At 35.8% G+C, this 17,305-nt stretch overlaps 1 protein-coding gene across 1 annotated transcript; it reads left to right on the top strand.

Moving 5' to 3' along the window:
- Window positions 1-4,553: 4,553 nt before the first annotated feature.
- On the top strand, window positions 4,554-13,686 carry MS3_00005053 (uncharacterized protein). The gene is made up of 2 exons (XM_051213069.1): window positions 4,554-5,444; window positions 11,543-13,686. The coding sequence occupies exons 1-2, from the start codon at window positions 4,890-4,892 to the stop codon at window positions 12,497-12,499; spliced, it is 1,512 nt and encodes a 503-aa protein (XP_051069008.1). The 5' UTR covers window positions 4,554-4,889; the 3' UTR covers window positions 12,500-13,686.
- Window positions 13,687-17,305: the final 3,619 nt, after the last annotated feature.

Here is a 17,305-nt window from a genome sequence, read left to right as displayed (position 1 = left end):
AGCAAGCACATCCTCTGAGTGTCCATCTTGGGCAAAGGCTAAAAATTTGTTATCAACAAAAATATTTATTACAAACGGCTGTTTTCTGACAGTTTTAGAGTTATTATCAATATGAAACAACATGAATATTAAAACGTGAAACAAACCCGATGCGACTGTTGGAAATGTACCAATTGACAATACGAGTTTTACTAATGTTATCTACATTCACATGTGAGAAGTGTTATTCCCCATAACTCTATAACCAGTGTGCCTTATAAAAAATCAACCTGAATAACTTACTACAGTGAAAACTGTATCCTCTGTAACAACTTGATTTTGTCTGAACTGGCATGCCTTGTGTAACATACAGTTGTTTGAGAATAAAATATTTTATGATTCACTTAGTGCTAATTTTAGTAGTAGTGGGTTCTGGAGACTTATTTTAAATGCTCATGTGACCAACAATCACATGATAGTTTAGCCATTGTACCAATGCAGGACGATATATTAATCCGGTGACTTTGTTATCATAGCTGTGTTAAAAGCCTTTTTATGAAATTAATATAATAGCTTGATTTACAAACCCAAGTATACATAACAACGATGACCGCTATGGGTTTGGTGGAAAATTTTAAATGCGGTTTAAATAATTGTTAGATTCAAATGGCATAGAAATGATATGATGCAACCCATGTACAGGTCAGGTCAATATGTACGGTTATGAGGAATACAACAGTTAAAAAGGACTTGACAGGAAAAAGTTAAAAGTTGAAGGGTGACATATGGAAATATATGTTAAGTATATGACAGGTATAATATATAATTCTCATAGATAATTACTGTAATTAGCCAAATGGCTTTCATGGATATGTAGTATTGATAATCGGAACTAGGAAGTGCAAAATTAACGTTCAATCTAGTGGGGTTTGTAGAATTTTAGTCTACTATGATATTAGTACTGTTCTAATAATAGACCTTATTTTAAAATGGTAGATTTGTCATGATGTCACTGCCTTATCTATAAGATCTTACGTGGAAGTTACATCACTGACTACACTGACTCATCGTATCGTGACAACTACCAATATATGATGGAGAACACATTCAGACTGGAGATAGAACAATACATTTAATATAAGTAAAAGATATAAGGTAACGTTCAACGGGGACCACGCCTACAAGGTCGAGCCATGCCATCCAATCAACGCGAATTAATTCAGTTCATTGTTACCGCCTTCTTCACTGTTGGGTTTTTCTCCGCGTTAAATGCTGAATATCTATTTCCCCAATCGCCTCATTTTCACCTTTGAGGATTGTGTAGTTAAAGCCCAGTGCCACTACATGTTCTCCTGAAAACAACACACTTTCTCATGACAATATGTTGTTATTCCAAGCTATTAAATATGTCTTATCCCGAAAACAGCTTTATTGGTGTTTTATAGCAAATATTTACAGCTAGTCTTAGTAAATATAAATGTTAAGAAGTACCAGAAACATAGTAAGACTGGCCTGGATTCTTTTCGGAATTTAGATAACCTAGTAGATTTATCAAATAGAACCCCATGATGTGTGATGCTGTTGACTTTTTGTCACTTGGTCTATTCAGTACAAATCCGGGAGTTAAGATAAATATATGGCTATCACTGTATGAACAGTCTGAAATGAAACTAAGAGCGCATAAACTTTATAGCCTAAACTCACGGTAAGTTTCCGGAATATCGTCTTCGTTTTTTGGCAATAGGACTGGAAAAGTGAAAGTTAGACAGGCAGTGGTCGAAAGAATAGATACTAAGGAATAGTTCATTTTTAACATAAGTAAGAATCTATCGATAAACCAAAAATGAAATAAAGATTAATAACATGCTGAGTTTCTTTGGTCGGTCTCACCAATGTAGATCACACAGATGATCCTTGTCGAATGATTGGGGGCCTACTGGAGTTAGACGGGAATAGTACGACGAATAAGATAACTCCAAAGCCACACTTTGCGGTGAGAATCTAACTTGGATTACCCTTTCGTCATACCAAGGTACTATGACTGCTTTGAAGACCATATAACACAAAGGACGTTATTACAGGAATATATTGGCAAGAGTAAGCACAAGGAAGAGAGTGCAAATACCACTGCATAGAACAATCCATAGTATGTGATAGTGTCCTCTCGTGTCCACCATTGTTGACCTGCTTTTAGTATTACATGTTGAAAGTAATTCTGCTCAGCAATTATACGCTAAGCTTCGAAGATCGTGTGGTTAGGAACCTATACCACTACAAGTAGACACGTCAGACAACTTGGGCTCTACTTTGTGACACAATTTTTACCGACGAGATCGAGAAAGGGGAATGAGGATGAAGAGATAATATGTCGTTTTACGGAAGATTGGTTATCTATTGATGCCGAACACTAACTGTAACTTCTAATCTTCGCAACAGCTGATCGACTACGAATAAATTTTGTGACGTTTTTATCAAAATTAGCATTGTCAGCTTAGTGAGAGTCAGTCATCATGTTGTGAGATATTAAGTGATGTTTTTGCAAAGTTAAGGACGGTCAGGAACCTGAAGGAATGTTGTGTCAGATGCCCGGGTAGGTATTGAAGAAATCGGAAACGAAGTTAGTCTGCTTTCTTTTTATGTGAGAATAGCATGCTATTTGTGGGACATATTTATGGAGATAGGAAGTTCTCATAGGAAGGCTATGGAGGGCAAGCATTGCCAGATAAATAGAAGCAAACAACTGACCACCGACAGTTGATATACATAAAGCTGTCCAAAATACGTACATTCAAATCCATCCTAACGGTCGAGGAACTTTGCAGCAGATAAAGAATTGTGAGTAACAAATGGAATATACGGAATCTGCACTGAGCCCACAACTGACGTTCATGTGTGAGTTTACAACAAACGAAGCCTAAACTTGTCTCAGTAGAAGGGACCCATTGCACATCAATTTCAGTAAAAGAAGCATAATTGTATCGAAGTGTTAACAGACAAGTCACACAACTCCGAATTTATTGTAGTGACATTTCAGTCTTTAAAACAACTGTTAACTACAGTTTATCACTCACCATACGATGAAATTTTTAAACGGAATATCTCGTTATTTATTGAACTTCTGTTTTCTCAAGCCATTGTCGGTCTATGCCCAATAACCTCAGTACTTTATAGTCTCTCTATATCCCTAGTAGTTTATTGGAATTCCAGGTGACTGCCTCACAAATTCTAACCCCATGGTCATCAATGGCACTCCAAGTCCAACGTTTGAAATTCTACAAATCACCAACAACGTTCGTGTATATTGTAGTCAACATACCATTGAACGAGTTGAAGACACCACAGGTATTCGGAGTTTGGCAAGGCTTTAACCGGTAACACCTCCTAATATTAATCGTACCCACTAAGTGAAATCAGAAGACAGAAGCGAGGAGGTTCGAAGATATATTTGATTTGCTATCAATCGTCTGATCTAATCTGGCTAGCGACTGCAGGGGTTGACGAGCACGGCGTTTCCACTCATGATCTGGTGCGGATGCATCATCGAGCGCCTTCAGCTAGGTGAGTCCATTGAAACTAATGTGGTCAACATTAAATGTCGAGAAGTTACAGAGCTATTTATTTTGGGGATTTCATTACGGCTACAAAAAGAATTGCATGTATGCACGTGTCATGTACATTCATTAATTTTCCTTAAGTTGAATCTGTAGTCAAAATTGTTTCCATATGTATACAGACGGGTAGGGAATGAACTGTAACTCAACTTCGCGACCGTGTAACTGAAGTTTGTATGTTTGACAGAGAAAACCCTGAATTACACTACGAATATGCTCACGTTTGCACTCCTTCTTAATGGAAGGAGTTGTTTAAGTACCCGGACGCAAACCAGATTCTTTCTGAAAAGCAGCATAACTTTAGTGTTGCGTCCAAGTGTATTCTGTCTTCCGATATTGATGCATGATAGTGTAGATCACCAACGTAGATGATCTATGTCGAAAATGATTGGAGACCTACTCGAATTAGACGGGAATGGTGTGACGAACCAGCTAATGTCGAAGTCACATCTCGTGGTCAGCACTTTACGTAGACTACCCCATTGACGTATCAAGGTACCATAGATGCTTTGGAGACTGTACAACACAGAGGACGTTATTACAGAAATATATTAGTTAAGGTAGATACAAGCGAAAGTAAGATCACTGCCGCATGGGCCAGTCCATGGCATGCGATTAACTGATGCGCGTTGGTTGTACTTGACCTTGGCAGGGAGCAATGATCTGTTCGACATTCAGTGTTCCAACTGCCGGATGATTTGGCTAGGGCTCAGTGACATTTCACTGGCCCTACAATAGATAGATCTGTTTTGTAACTTAAGATACCGAATAACAATAGAACCGAACTCTAATTCAAGCACCAAAGTTTATTTGTAAATTACAAATAATCGACTCAAATATTGTTCCAATTATAATTATAACGAATACAGAACAGACCTTCAGTTTTTAAGGTTCCCGAAGCAAAAACTCCTAAACCAAGAGCAAAAGCTAAACACCAAGTGGAACCAAAGTATCCGAAAAAATAAAAACATTTCTCTCCTAATCACAGTTGGTAGATACTGGATTTGTTCAACTTTATTTTCCTATTTTCAAAACGAGCTTTTAGGAGAGGATATACTGGGGAAGTTCTTCAGGTCAATGCCATGACCGAAGCGGAAACAAAGTTATGACCGTTCGACCTACAAGCCCAAGGCTACTTCCATTGACCTTGGTTCACTTGAGGTCAGATTCGGTATTTAATTTGTTGCTCCTATTCTTCTTGTGATGCGTTGATAAATAGAAAAAAATTTTCTAGGAAGGAATTTTGATCCTCTGTTGTGTTTTTATTTCGATGAGCTACCACTTGCATCATTTAGGCCCATGAAGCAAGTACCCATTACCCAAGATTCATCAGATGAGTTCGAAATAAATAGTGTCAGACCTTCAAACTCATTCGATAAAACTATTCAAGCCACTTCAGCTGATTGCTCAAAGATTTCGTTTTCTTTGCCTTCTGCGAGCAAATGTGTTCCAGGATCTAGTCCTCCCATACATAAACTCCCGTTTGATGTGATTCTAGAGATTTTCAAGCTTCTTCCAGCCTCCGACTTACTACACAATGTTCCAGCTGTCTGTCAGTTGTGGTATAATGTGTCTTTAACTCCTATTCTTCGCACCCGTCTTGTATTAAGACGTCAGATACCAGCCGAATTGATTATCAAAGCTATTTCCAGTCGGCCGATGCTTCGAGTTCTACGATGTCTGGCACTTAAACATGCGGAGTCTGTACTTCCGGATGCCATTAAGCTTTGTCCTTTACTTACATGTCTTAATATAGGGTTTAGCACCTTGAGCGAGCGAGCAACAACTATCCTCGTGAATAATCTTCCATCAACATTACTGCATCTCAACGTTGAAGGTGTAAATACTATAGAGGTAATCAATGAAAAAACTTTTTTTACTGTAGTTCAAGCGGTTGGACATTGGGATTCAGGTTTTTAGTAGTGTAGTACCGTTTGGTGTTGACTGAGTATTATTGTTTTGGCAGCTTTTGCATCATCATGAATTAATATTCACAACTAGACATTAGCCAAGTCTTTAACATCTACCCAGGTTCGGGATAATTTTAAGGGAAATCCCCAAAATATGCGTTGCGCATTATTCCAGACTGACATTTCATCACCATTGCATTATTAGGCCTTTGAATATTAAATTACAACTAAGAAATATAAATTTTAAACCTAACGTCTACCTATTGCGTGATGGATATGGATTGGCACTAGGGTCCTAGATTCTTATCTGATGGTTTATTAGACTGAATTTATTTTTCTAGGTTCACATGATGACTCCTTCAGTTGTTTTGGTGTGACATCTCTAAGTATGAGCTGACAATAGTAATAAGCAGCCTACTTTTTCAAATTTTTAACTAATAAGTATATTGAGTGTTCACTTTTCAACGAGTTTGTAGGGTTAGTGTTGGGCCTGGAATTGGTGACAGTGTTGTTCTAAAGCAAACTTTTTTTTATCGAGTAGTATATACATCGTTCTCTTTAGCGAGTTTAATGCTAGTAGTTTTGTTACGAATCCCCTTATTTCTGGTCAGTTGTAAATAAGTCTTAAAGCTTGCTATATGCTCAATGTTTAAGTTGTATTGTCTTAGATTACAATCATATAAACTCTTTCCTGTACTTTAACGATTAGTCGTCATGTATTAATTATGTTAAGGTGGAAATAGCGGTTGATTGAATGCTTAATACATTTGCACGTAAGTTCTGTTCCATTCGTTTTAATTTTTGATAGTTCAACACGACCAGACTACCAATCCAGATACTCTTTTCACGATGCACGACAAGAGAAAAGATAAAGATATGCAGACAATGGTGCATGCCTAAGAGAGAAAAGGGTGAAAAAAATGGATGGAGTCGGGTGAGACATATGGCCTGACACTGGTTGAAATTTAAGAGAGGAGTCTTTCACTATTATCAATGTCGGAATATATCACACAGTCTTCAAACGCAAATTATGTTTATTTGTTGAACCCAAACAAAAATATCCTCATACGCCTACATGGCTTAAATCAATATCCATCTACTCCATAAATGTAGGTGTCTTCACTTAAGTGAAGGTCGTATACGTACAGATAATGATATGTATTGTTCGTTTTTCTTATGTTTGTTTGAAGTCATGACCATGGTCATGTCAGTCATTGATTTTGCTGTCGATATGCATAAAACTGAATTTACGTGAAATAGAACGAGTTTTTAAAAAAGTATTTAACCACTGAGAACATAATTATCTACGTTTAGGTTGCTGTCTGTCAAATTTAATAGAAACACATCAGTTTATAAATTGAATAAATGCACGCTTTCAGTAACAACAATAACTTGAAGTAAGTAGGGAGCTAGGTCCTTCTTGATTTCTTAATCAGTGCCCCTCTGAGTACGCAAAACTTCACTTGTTCATGCAATTTGAATTTATTTATGTATATTTGAAAATTTGGGTGTTAGCCTTTCCTTTATAGTAAAAAAACCTTTTTGAATAACTTTGATTATTTTGAAGTCAATCTTATGATGTATTTCTGCTGGTTTCATTGTTATCTCTGATCAACTTCCAAACATCGGTACCTTTAAGTATCTTACATACAAATATCTCATTCACTATATCTAGAATTTTGGATAGTTTTGCTTCTCTGCCTTCGGTTTCACATCTTAAACTCTCACTATTGTCGGATCAAAAGAATCATTTGTGCAAAGATAGATCTTCACTTTATGCAATCATTACCTTATTGAATAGAGTGTACTAATTTGTTATCTGAATGTAGCCATAGACATGTTGTAAAAGGAATTACTAATCTTTCAGAAATTAGCATGAATCTAGTATTTAGTTTTATTTGTAGGTCATAAGCACATTATTCCACACACAATTTCTTTCATTATTTTTTTTCTTTTAGTTCATCTGACTTTTTAATAATTTTGTTGGCTGTTTCTTTCTGTCATGGATTGATACACTTATAAGTAACAAACATGACGTATCAAGTGCACGTTTTTGTACTAGAATTTGAACCACATTTTATATTAACGCTAGTGACATTACTTAGCTTCTCAAACCGGTCCTATATTGCTCAGGGTAGTTGAAAGCGGAAGTTTACGAACCAATCAAATTTTCTTTATGAAATTGACAAAAAGCTGAGACAGTAACTGGAATAAGTTTTCTGTACCACGGTAATATTTGTTCACAGTCCTATGTGTAAAGCGACAGAAATTCGCAGTTCAGATGGATACTTTGGGTGGTGTTGTGTTCTCTGATCTAGATGGCCTAATTCCAGAGCTTTCATTGTTATTCTAAATAACATCTTTAATCCCTCCTTCATGTAGAAGTGATCTTTTCAGTTGCTCCACAAGTGTTATGCCAGTTAGTTCTGGTGGGTATGCTTGTGATTAGTTGTCTTGATGTGTACTTGTATTCACGTTAGCTGTGTTTGTCAGCTAACCTTCGACCCTGTAATTGATTAGCCCCCAAATGCCCTGGTACAGCCGAGGATGGGGAGAGTTATCTCTCCCTCTCGAAATGCTCTCACATGGCCACGCGTATACAGTCACTGTCAGGGAAGTCCTACTCACTGCCTTCTCGCGGCAAGGGTGTTGTTTAAGAAATTGAAGGGACGAAAAGCGAATGTCCATCGCTTTAACCGGATTGGTGGATACAGAGGATCCACCTAAGGGAGTTGAAAGACCCCGATTCTAAACCAGTGGTGCACACGGGCTCCAGGATCCTAAGGAAACAAAGGGCGTATGAACCTATTGTTTCTCACCGACTACTATGGGACTGCATCTCCTGGCGTTGCTCCACTGCCTTGTGGATCAGACCTTTAAGTCGAAGGCTCCGGGCGTGACCCTCTAGGGAAACCACCTGTTTCGGTCTGGGTACCCGCGGAGTATCACAGCCCACACACAAATCAATTGACTTGTGTGGCTGTTATGACTTTAAATTGGGTCGACTTTTACCCTGTGCTAATTGTTGTGTCCTTGACTGAAGAGATTAGAGAGCAGCGTATTTATCGATCGATTCAATGACACGGAAAACATGTACGGACGGCCTAGAGTCTCGATTGGTCTCGCTTCCCTGTCTAGCCCAGTCAGTTGAGTCCAGAACACAAGTCACAGCCTCGGAGATATGAATCATTGTATTTCAGACATACTCTATTTATATACTAACCAAACATACCACATCTTACCATAAACATAGGAAACAACATTTGTACAATATTTAACGGATGAAATAAATAATGGCCAATAGAAAATGTCCATTTAACGTCCAAGGACATCACTAGGCTTAACATGATAATGATTGGCACATTATTCTGCATCCATAACACCTCCCCCTTTTTTGAAAATTCCGGAGTTGATATCCGGATTCAAGATTTTTCGCGTCTATCCTCCACCGCGGAATAATGTTGGGTCGTCATAAACCCAAAATACAATTAATTTGATTGTGTTTAAGACATACTGGACAGGGAATTCAGTAAAATCGACCAGATAATGAGGATAAACACCATTCGATTCGAAATCATCAGAGTTTAAATCTTCTGAGATATTGTTATCAAATTTATGGGGAGCATCACTAGCAGATAATGGATCATTATGATAATCCGCGTCCGACAAAACCGTACCAGGCTCTTGATTATTATTCGATGCGTGAGACATATTTCCTGGCAAAACAATGGGACCTTCTTGTGAGCTGGATTCCTCACTGTCTGTACATGCTTCGGGCAAAGTGGGATTTGAACCCACGACAGGGAATGTTTCTGGATTTGACATTTCTGGACAACTGGGCGAATCATGAATGACTGTCTCGTTTACATCACTAGTCGTCCGGGATTCACAGAGGCTTTTATAAACAGCTTCATATGTTCTGCAGTTGTTTTCCAGCTCAGTCTGCAGATGAGAAATGAACTTACCAACTTCTGTTGCATCTCCGAAACATGGAAGATTTACCAACAGTGTGCGTAAATTTTCTAAAAATTTAACTGGCTATTTTTGAAACACTGCTGTTGTTGCTCAAGTAGAAGCTGTAATTGATCGGAAAAGGTAGTCATTTCTTTTTCTTTTCAGCACCAACAATGAAAATTAACTGTAGGGATAATGACAAATGTTGCTCAAGGACGCTGATGATAAATCTGGACTCTGATTTGTCGAAAAAATTAGCCTGAATCTCGTCCAATTACAGGGTTCAAAATTTTTATCCCATCCCCGTCGCCAATTGTTATGCCTTTAAGTTGGGTTGTGTGCAACGGGGTGGAGAAAAATCTTGAACTTTGTAATTGGACGAGATTCAGGCTAATTTTTCGACAAATCAGAGTCCAGATTTATCATCAGCGTCCTTGAGCAACATTTGTCATTATCCCTACAGTTAATTTTCATTGTTGGTGCTGAAAAGAAAAGAAATGACTACCTTTTCCGATCAATTACAGCTTCTACTTGAGCAACAACAGCAGTGTTTCAAAATAGCCAGTTAAATTTTTAGAAAATTTACGCACACTGTTGGTAAATCTTCCATGTTTCGGAGATGCAACAGAAGTTGGTAAGTTCATTTCTCATCTGCAGACTGAGCTGGAAAACAACTGCAGAACATATGAAGCTGTTTATAAAAGCCTCTGTGAATCCCGGACGACTAGTGATGTAAACGAGACAGTCATTCATGATTCGCCCAGTTGTCCAGAAATGTCAAATCCAGAAACATTCCCTGTCGTGGGTTCAAATCCCACTTTGCCCGAAGCATGTACAGACAGTGAGGAATCCAGCTCACAAGAAGGTCCCATTGTTTTGCCAGGAAATATGTCTCACGCATCGAATAATAATCAAGAGCCTGGTACGGTTTTGTCGGACGCGGATTATCATAATGATCCATTATCTGCTAGTGATGCTCCCCATAAATTTGATAACAATATCTCAGAAGATTTAAACTCTGATGATTTCGAATCGAATGGTGTTTATCCTCATTATCTGGTCGATTTTACTGAATTCCCTGTCCAGTATGTCTTAAACACAATCAAATTAATTGTATTTTGGGTTTATGACGACCCAACATTATTCCGCGGTGGAGGATAGACGCGAAAAAAATCTTGAATCCGGATATCAACTCCGGAATTTTCAAAAAAGGGGAGGTGTTATGGATGCAGAATAATGTGCCAATCATTATCATGTTAAGCCTAGTGATGTCCTTGGACGTTAAATGGACATTTTCTATTGGCCATTATTTATTTCATCCGTTAAATATTGTACAAATGTTGTTTCCTATGTTTATGGTAAGATGTGGTATGTTTGGTTAGTATATAAATAGAGTATGTCTGAAATACAATGATTCATATCTCCGAGGCTGTGACTTGTGTTCTGGACTCAACTGACTGGGCTAGACAGGGAAGCGAGACCAATCGAGACTCTAGGCCGTCCGTACATGTTTTCCGTGTCATTGAATCGATCGATAAATACGCTGCTCTCTAATCTCTTCAGTCAAGGACACAACAATTAGCACAGGGTAAAAGTCGACCCAACTTAAGGTCATAACAGTGGCGCATATGTATTCGGTGCCCTTTTGTACCAATATTTGTTTTCAAATTAATAAATAATTGACTAACCCCTTCCGTATGGATTTGTAGGTTGAATCCCATCTAAATTCTTCACGAAAGAGCAGGCTGAAGATGTTGTCCGAAACGACAACAAAGCTCTGCGACCAAACTATGTCGCTCAAAAAACGACAATATCATCAAGTTTTATGTGTTTGTTTACCTGGTGTTTTTGTAATAGCTTGGATTTTCGTCCTCCATTGTAATAAGTAACTAGTTACGATGAATATAGTACTTATTAAATTGTATTTTATATATCTTATATTTTATTTGTGGAAAATAATTTAGGAATAGGTATCATTTAAGCATATTGTTGTATACTTTACATATTTGTCCTATCATTGATTACTGATAAAAGTTTTATTGCTTTTAAATGTTTTAACTTCCTTCTACTTTTTGATATATTTTCTAGATTGATTTCATTACTACTTTAGTACTTAGGTGTCCAAAGTTAGAAGCGCTCAATCTGTCACATTGTGTTTCAGTGTGTGATACATGTGTAAAAGTAATTTCAAGTGGACTACACAATCTACGCCGTCTTAACTTGGATGGTGTTCTTTGGATTACAGACACCGGTGTTTTACATCTGGCCGACAGCGAAGCTGTGCGTAATGGTAACCTTGATGCGATATGGTTGGATGGTTTTGAACTTTCAAATTCCGGATTAAATGAATTCATTATTCGATTGGAATGTGCTACGAAACGGATATTAGACGTTGAAAATCTTGTAAATCCAGAAATTGAACACAATCTAATTGGAATTCAACAACTGTGGATTAGCTTTTGTGATCATGTTGAAGATGAAGCAATTAAATCCATAGCTAACCTTTCAAATCTTGTCGCCCTTACATTGCGGAAAACTCACCAAGTCAGTCCTACCGGTTTAAGCTCATTATTTGTCTCCAAAAGTCTAAGTCATTTGGACCATCAATTAAAGTTGAGGTATCTTGAACACTTAGATTTAAGTGAAGCTCCTGGTTTGAATGATTCAGTAGTGATGGATATTTGTAGTTGTTGTGGTAGTCGCCTACGCTTTCTTACCTTAAACTGGTGTTGGGAAGTTACTGATATTGGTGTGAACCAAATAATTGAAATATGCAGTTCTTTACGTCAGCTAAGCCTTATTGGGAATTCTGTTATTCAAGGAAAAGCATTTGCTAATATCCCGTTAAAGGTACCTCATTTAGTGATATTAAATTTGACTCAATGTAATCACGTTGTTGATAATATACTTGAAGATCTTTCACTTAAAATGCCAAATTTATATGTTTTTGACTTCTTTGGTGAACGTGTCGGTGGAGGACTGAATGATATTTGCCACTTTGATATATCTAGAGCATTAGGCAAGGTGCCAATTTGTACAGATTAACTAGTTGTGTCCAAAATCAATTGAATTACTTCAGCTATGTATTCAACACTTTAATAGTTATTATGCTGCTTAATTAATCTGTGATATTTACATCTAAGTCCTATCCACACTATCTAATTCGCTTAGTTTGCCTCTTTTTCGCTGATTCGGTGTCATTATAGCTTTGTATTTATTGTCAAGATAACGTTTAATTATTAAGCAGATTTTGTCCATTCTTTTATGGAAATCTTGTACATTTTCTTGACAAATTGACAAATTACAACGCATACAAATCATGAAATTAGTTTGGTATGGAGGAATATTTTTACATGTTGCCATGCTGGATAAAAATAAGACTTCTATTTTATGATTGAAATTTATTTGATATTTTTTGCGTGTTTTGAATTTGAAGCTGTGCCACATCCACTTTCAATTCTTATTCTTATCTTAATATTCTAAACTGTTCCAAGTTTCTTGTTTAGTAATTATTGCATAATATCTATTTTTGTTAAGAAAAAACAAACAATACACACTGAACATGTGTTTAGCCTGTCCTTAGAGAAGGTAGTTCAATTTTTTTTGTTGATTAAAAGTGCATACGAATAGCAAAAGATATAATTTCATGTTAGTGACTATTTTACATGAAACGGTTGCTGAAATGATAGTTTCCTACCAAAGTTTATGGATGAAATACAAAATGACTAATATATTAAGTCATTTAACGTGTGATAGTTAAAAATAGAAATCTCTGATCGATGTCTATACATATCAAATACTGACAGGGTCTTTAATTGTAGCACTGTTCTTGTTCGAAACAAGAGTATTCTTGAGATTGTAATGTGATGTCATTAATCGAACCCTCTTTCAAGTCTATCAAATAGTAAACAGCTGTCATAAAAGAACTCTTAAAAAATACGGTTTCATACAATTAACGTGAAAAACATTCATTATTACCATATTATCGTGCTACATTTTTAATTTTATGTAGCTGCACGGATAGGTTCTTACATTTTTTGCTACCAGACACTAAAGCACAATTACTGAATTTTGGAACATTATACCTGATAATCCTAGGCTTATAACTTTGATGTCACTAAAAGTAAAATAGTTTTATGATTCCCACATATTGCTGCCTTTTTGTTTTCTGCAGTTTCCTTCACCGTTCTTTTACAAAACAGTGAGAAACGTAGCATTGCGGTAACCTTGTTTTATAAAAATCACAGAATTCGAGTTTTCTCAATATCTAAATAAGAGATTCCATAATTTGATGGATCGTGTATGTATATCGTTTCGACTTGTTATTTAATAAAAAAACGAACAGTGAACAAGCTGAAGCCCATGTAGCATCACTACCGTTGTATAAGTTTTCTCGTAAAGTAGTTACTTGTGGATATATCGCCACTGTAAGAAGGTTATAGAATTCATTAGGGTTTTTTCTTATTTATTTTGATAAAATCTCATAAGAGATTTGGTTTCTGTTTCTTACCCTTGCGCCATAAAGTCTAACTTTAATATCAGTAATATTTCACCAGAAATTAATTAGTTCTTAGATCATAAATCTTGTGAAGAACTGAGTGAACCTACTAAGCAGTTAATCCGACAAAACAAAAAATAATAAATACATCAACAGTTCATAAAATAAATTTTGTATCAGTGATAAGGGCTAATTTATGCTTGTATTTGTTGTTTAAATGATCAGAATGTCTGAAACACAACTACGTATATTAAATAAGGATTTACGAAGTTCCCAATTATGAAGTGCCTAGTGTCATCAATCGTTCAATATCTTTATGAAATTCCATTATAATTAGTTATTATAGAACAGTCAACGAACGTAGGTACGCATGCATAAGTTGCTTCACTATAACCTCGATTTCATTCATAATTCTTACCGTCGGTAAATGAAATTTCTGAACAAACTTAAAAGTAAATAATATGGTAGAATTCTTTAATTTCTTTATATTGGCATTTCAACCCAATAACATGAAAGCATCAACTTTACCTCTGTTTAACTTTTTCTCGAAATGTTATTGGTTAATTGTTTCCTTATGACTACGAATCGTTTTGTCTACAAGGTTAATTTCAATCAGAAATTTAAGAAATTTTTTATTTGTCTTGACTTCTAGAATACTGATACAGGTATACCTCTGTCAAAATCTAATGTATACCGATTGTCAGTCATCAACCACGACCCTCACTATGTAGCTTGATGAGTTCCTAATACATTTTTTATGTAAATGTACCAATAGGTGTTGTTCTGATCTAAAATCATTCCACGTGCCTAAGTATTCATTACTTTATATTAATAGTCTGTTAATTATATTTACTTGTAGGCAATGAATGTGTTATTTAGAAATTTATTTCAATTGGTAGTCCGTAAAGTTGTTTTTTGAAGCTTGAATATATATATATATATATATATATATATATATATATATATATACTGCATATTCGTACTGGTATTATCTTATCACATAATACTTATAATTGTATTGTACACTTAACTGAGATCGTCTGTTTTTAACTAGTAAAATAGTGGCGAATCCCATTTCTCAGTGTCAGTTATATATTTATTCGTAGTAGAGAAAAAAATTATGTGTAACTGGAAATTTTCGCATATTAATGTACCAGTCTTATCACTGAGTTGTGAATTTATAATTCTGGTAATTTCCAGGAAGTGAAATTACAAATTTCTTCAGTGTTTAAAGCATTTAACTTTTAGCTACTAAATCCCAGGCTTAAATCCTGCTCCATCTATATTGGTTAAGGTAACCGAGTAGTATCACTAGCCCTCACACTCAAAGCGTGGTTCATTTCAATTACCACCTAGTGAATGAGTTTCTGAAAGAAAAGCAAACGATCAACTGGAACGTTATTCAGTAGTCTTTTCAAACTTCGGTCTAAGGTCAAGTCAGCATTAAATTACTTGTGTCAAAAATTCCAGATAAATATGGCTTTATTTGGGATCTAACCTCTCGCTAATCAGTTTTACATGATTACAGGAAAATATAGCTCAACAAATGAGCGGTTTTCGATGTTTAAAAATGTATTTATACTACTTGTAAGTAGTTTAAAGATGATTGAATAATTTCATAGACCTCACAGGTTACTTTCGTTGAAATCACTAATTTGATAAATAATAATGAAAGTACCACAAACTTACCAAAGTAGATATTGTTCCTGAGTATTTCATTGTTTTGTTGATATTCTAAGCTTATGTTGGAAATAGTTTGATAAACAGGATTTCCGCTTCAGATGTGTCTCTCACATACCTGTCATATTTATGCTGAAATGTTAAGTCAAATAACAAGTAGATGAAACCTAATTTATACTCATGCTCAAAGTAGTTATTAAAGTAATATTGGTTGTTTCACTAAAATCCACCATGATAATACTCTAGTAAAAAGGACAACTATATACGAAGAAAGGAATTACAATAACTTATTCTAGCAAATAGCTTTGTAAATAATCCTTCCAAAATTTATGTGAACAGATTGGTTTTGTTCAGAACTTAATGGTCTGGTAAATTTATGGTTTTAGCAGACATATTTTGTTAGTTTAGGGTCTGTCTTTTGTGGTGGTATTTATACATACAGCTTGGATTTTTATATACCTACTTCATCCTCAAAAGGGTTCATTCTTAGGAGAACTATTATTATTTATTTCAGTCTTAAAAGTGAGATGCTGTGAGAGATGATGCAAAAATATGTAACGAAAGAGGCAATTTAAAGTCATATCTGAGCTATCCAATCTATATCACTCATCTATATAGTTCACTTTTGAAAATAAAGAAGGGTTTATTTATTTGTTTTTCTTAAGTCCTAGTTACATAGAAAAGTGATAGATTTCAGTAAAGATCTATCCGTATAAGGTAAACCTGGAGTAGACAAATTACGAATTTTTACTTTTGTACTTAGAAAGTGAACTATCATCTTTAATTCTGCGTAAATAATATCAAGAAAAACAAAATAGGTCCCTAAAACTAAATTTTATGTTATGTGGGAGACTTAATTTCTATCATGAGCGATCTAAATGTTAATAATATGTTCATACTCTAAAATCTAGTAGTGGGAAAGATACTAAGGATCTGTCTGGTCAGATCGTTAGACCCAACTCTTAATTTCATACACCAGTTACTTCATGGTTCAGCTCTTTGTGAACGACAAACTGCTCCAAATAGTCTCTTCAGTGTCTGTATACTTGTTCAACTGCCTTTTTGGATTTAGGTCTAGTAAGTGTTGATTCAGGAACATTTCTAAACATATTACAAAGGACGTTTTAAGTCCATCGTTTGATATTATTTACGAGATTGAATTCAATATATCAAAAGTCATACCATTGGATTCCTTTACACTAAAAGGTATAATCTATAATCAACTATAGGCCAGACCTATATGTACAGTAACGTGTTTACTCCTGAGATTTTTAAGGATGGTGATTCAGTATTAGCAGTGAGATTAACCGAGGTCTTAGGTAGAATTTGGGAACTGAACGTAATCCCATCTGACTGGTCTCAATCACTGATTGTGCCAGTCTATAAGAAAGGACAAAAGTCCTCTTGTGACAATCACACAGGAATCAGTTTGACTAATATAGTGTCTAAAATATTAGCTTCAATAATACTTCGACGCCTAACCAAAGCTCGTGAAGAACAGACTAGAGAAAATCAGGCTGGTTTTCGACCTGGACGTGGTTCTATAGACCACATATTCACACTACGTCAGGTTCTAGAACACAGACACATGTTCAGACGCCCCACAATCGTAGTATTTCTTGACCTTAAGGCGGCATTCTACTCTGTTGATCGTAAGGTTCTATGGCAGTGTT

The sequence above is a fragment of the Schistosoma haematobium genome, chromosome 3 (genome assembly GCF_000699445.3).
Source record: "Schistosoma haematobium chromosome 3, whole genome shotgun sequence".
Lineage (NCBI taxonomy): Eukaryota > Metazoa > Platyhelminthes > Trematoda > Strigeidida > Schistosomatidae > Schistosoma > Schistosoma haematobium.
This window is presented reverse-complemented; position numbering and strand designations above follow the sequence as displayed.

Bases quoted from the DNA above. Each gene is read 5' to 3' on its own strand.
- MS3_00005053 (XM_051213069.1), top strand. From the start codon at position 4,890: ATGAAGCAAGTACCCATTACCCAAGATTCATCAGATGAGTTCGAAATA. The intron at 5,445-11,542 runs GTAATCAATGAA...TATATTTTCTAG, and splicing joins AAGGTGTAAATACTATAGAG to ATTGATTTCATTACTACTTT.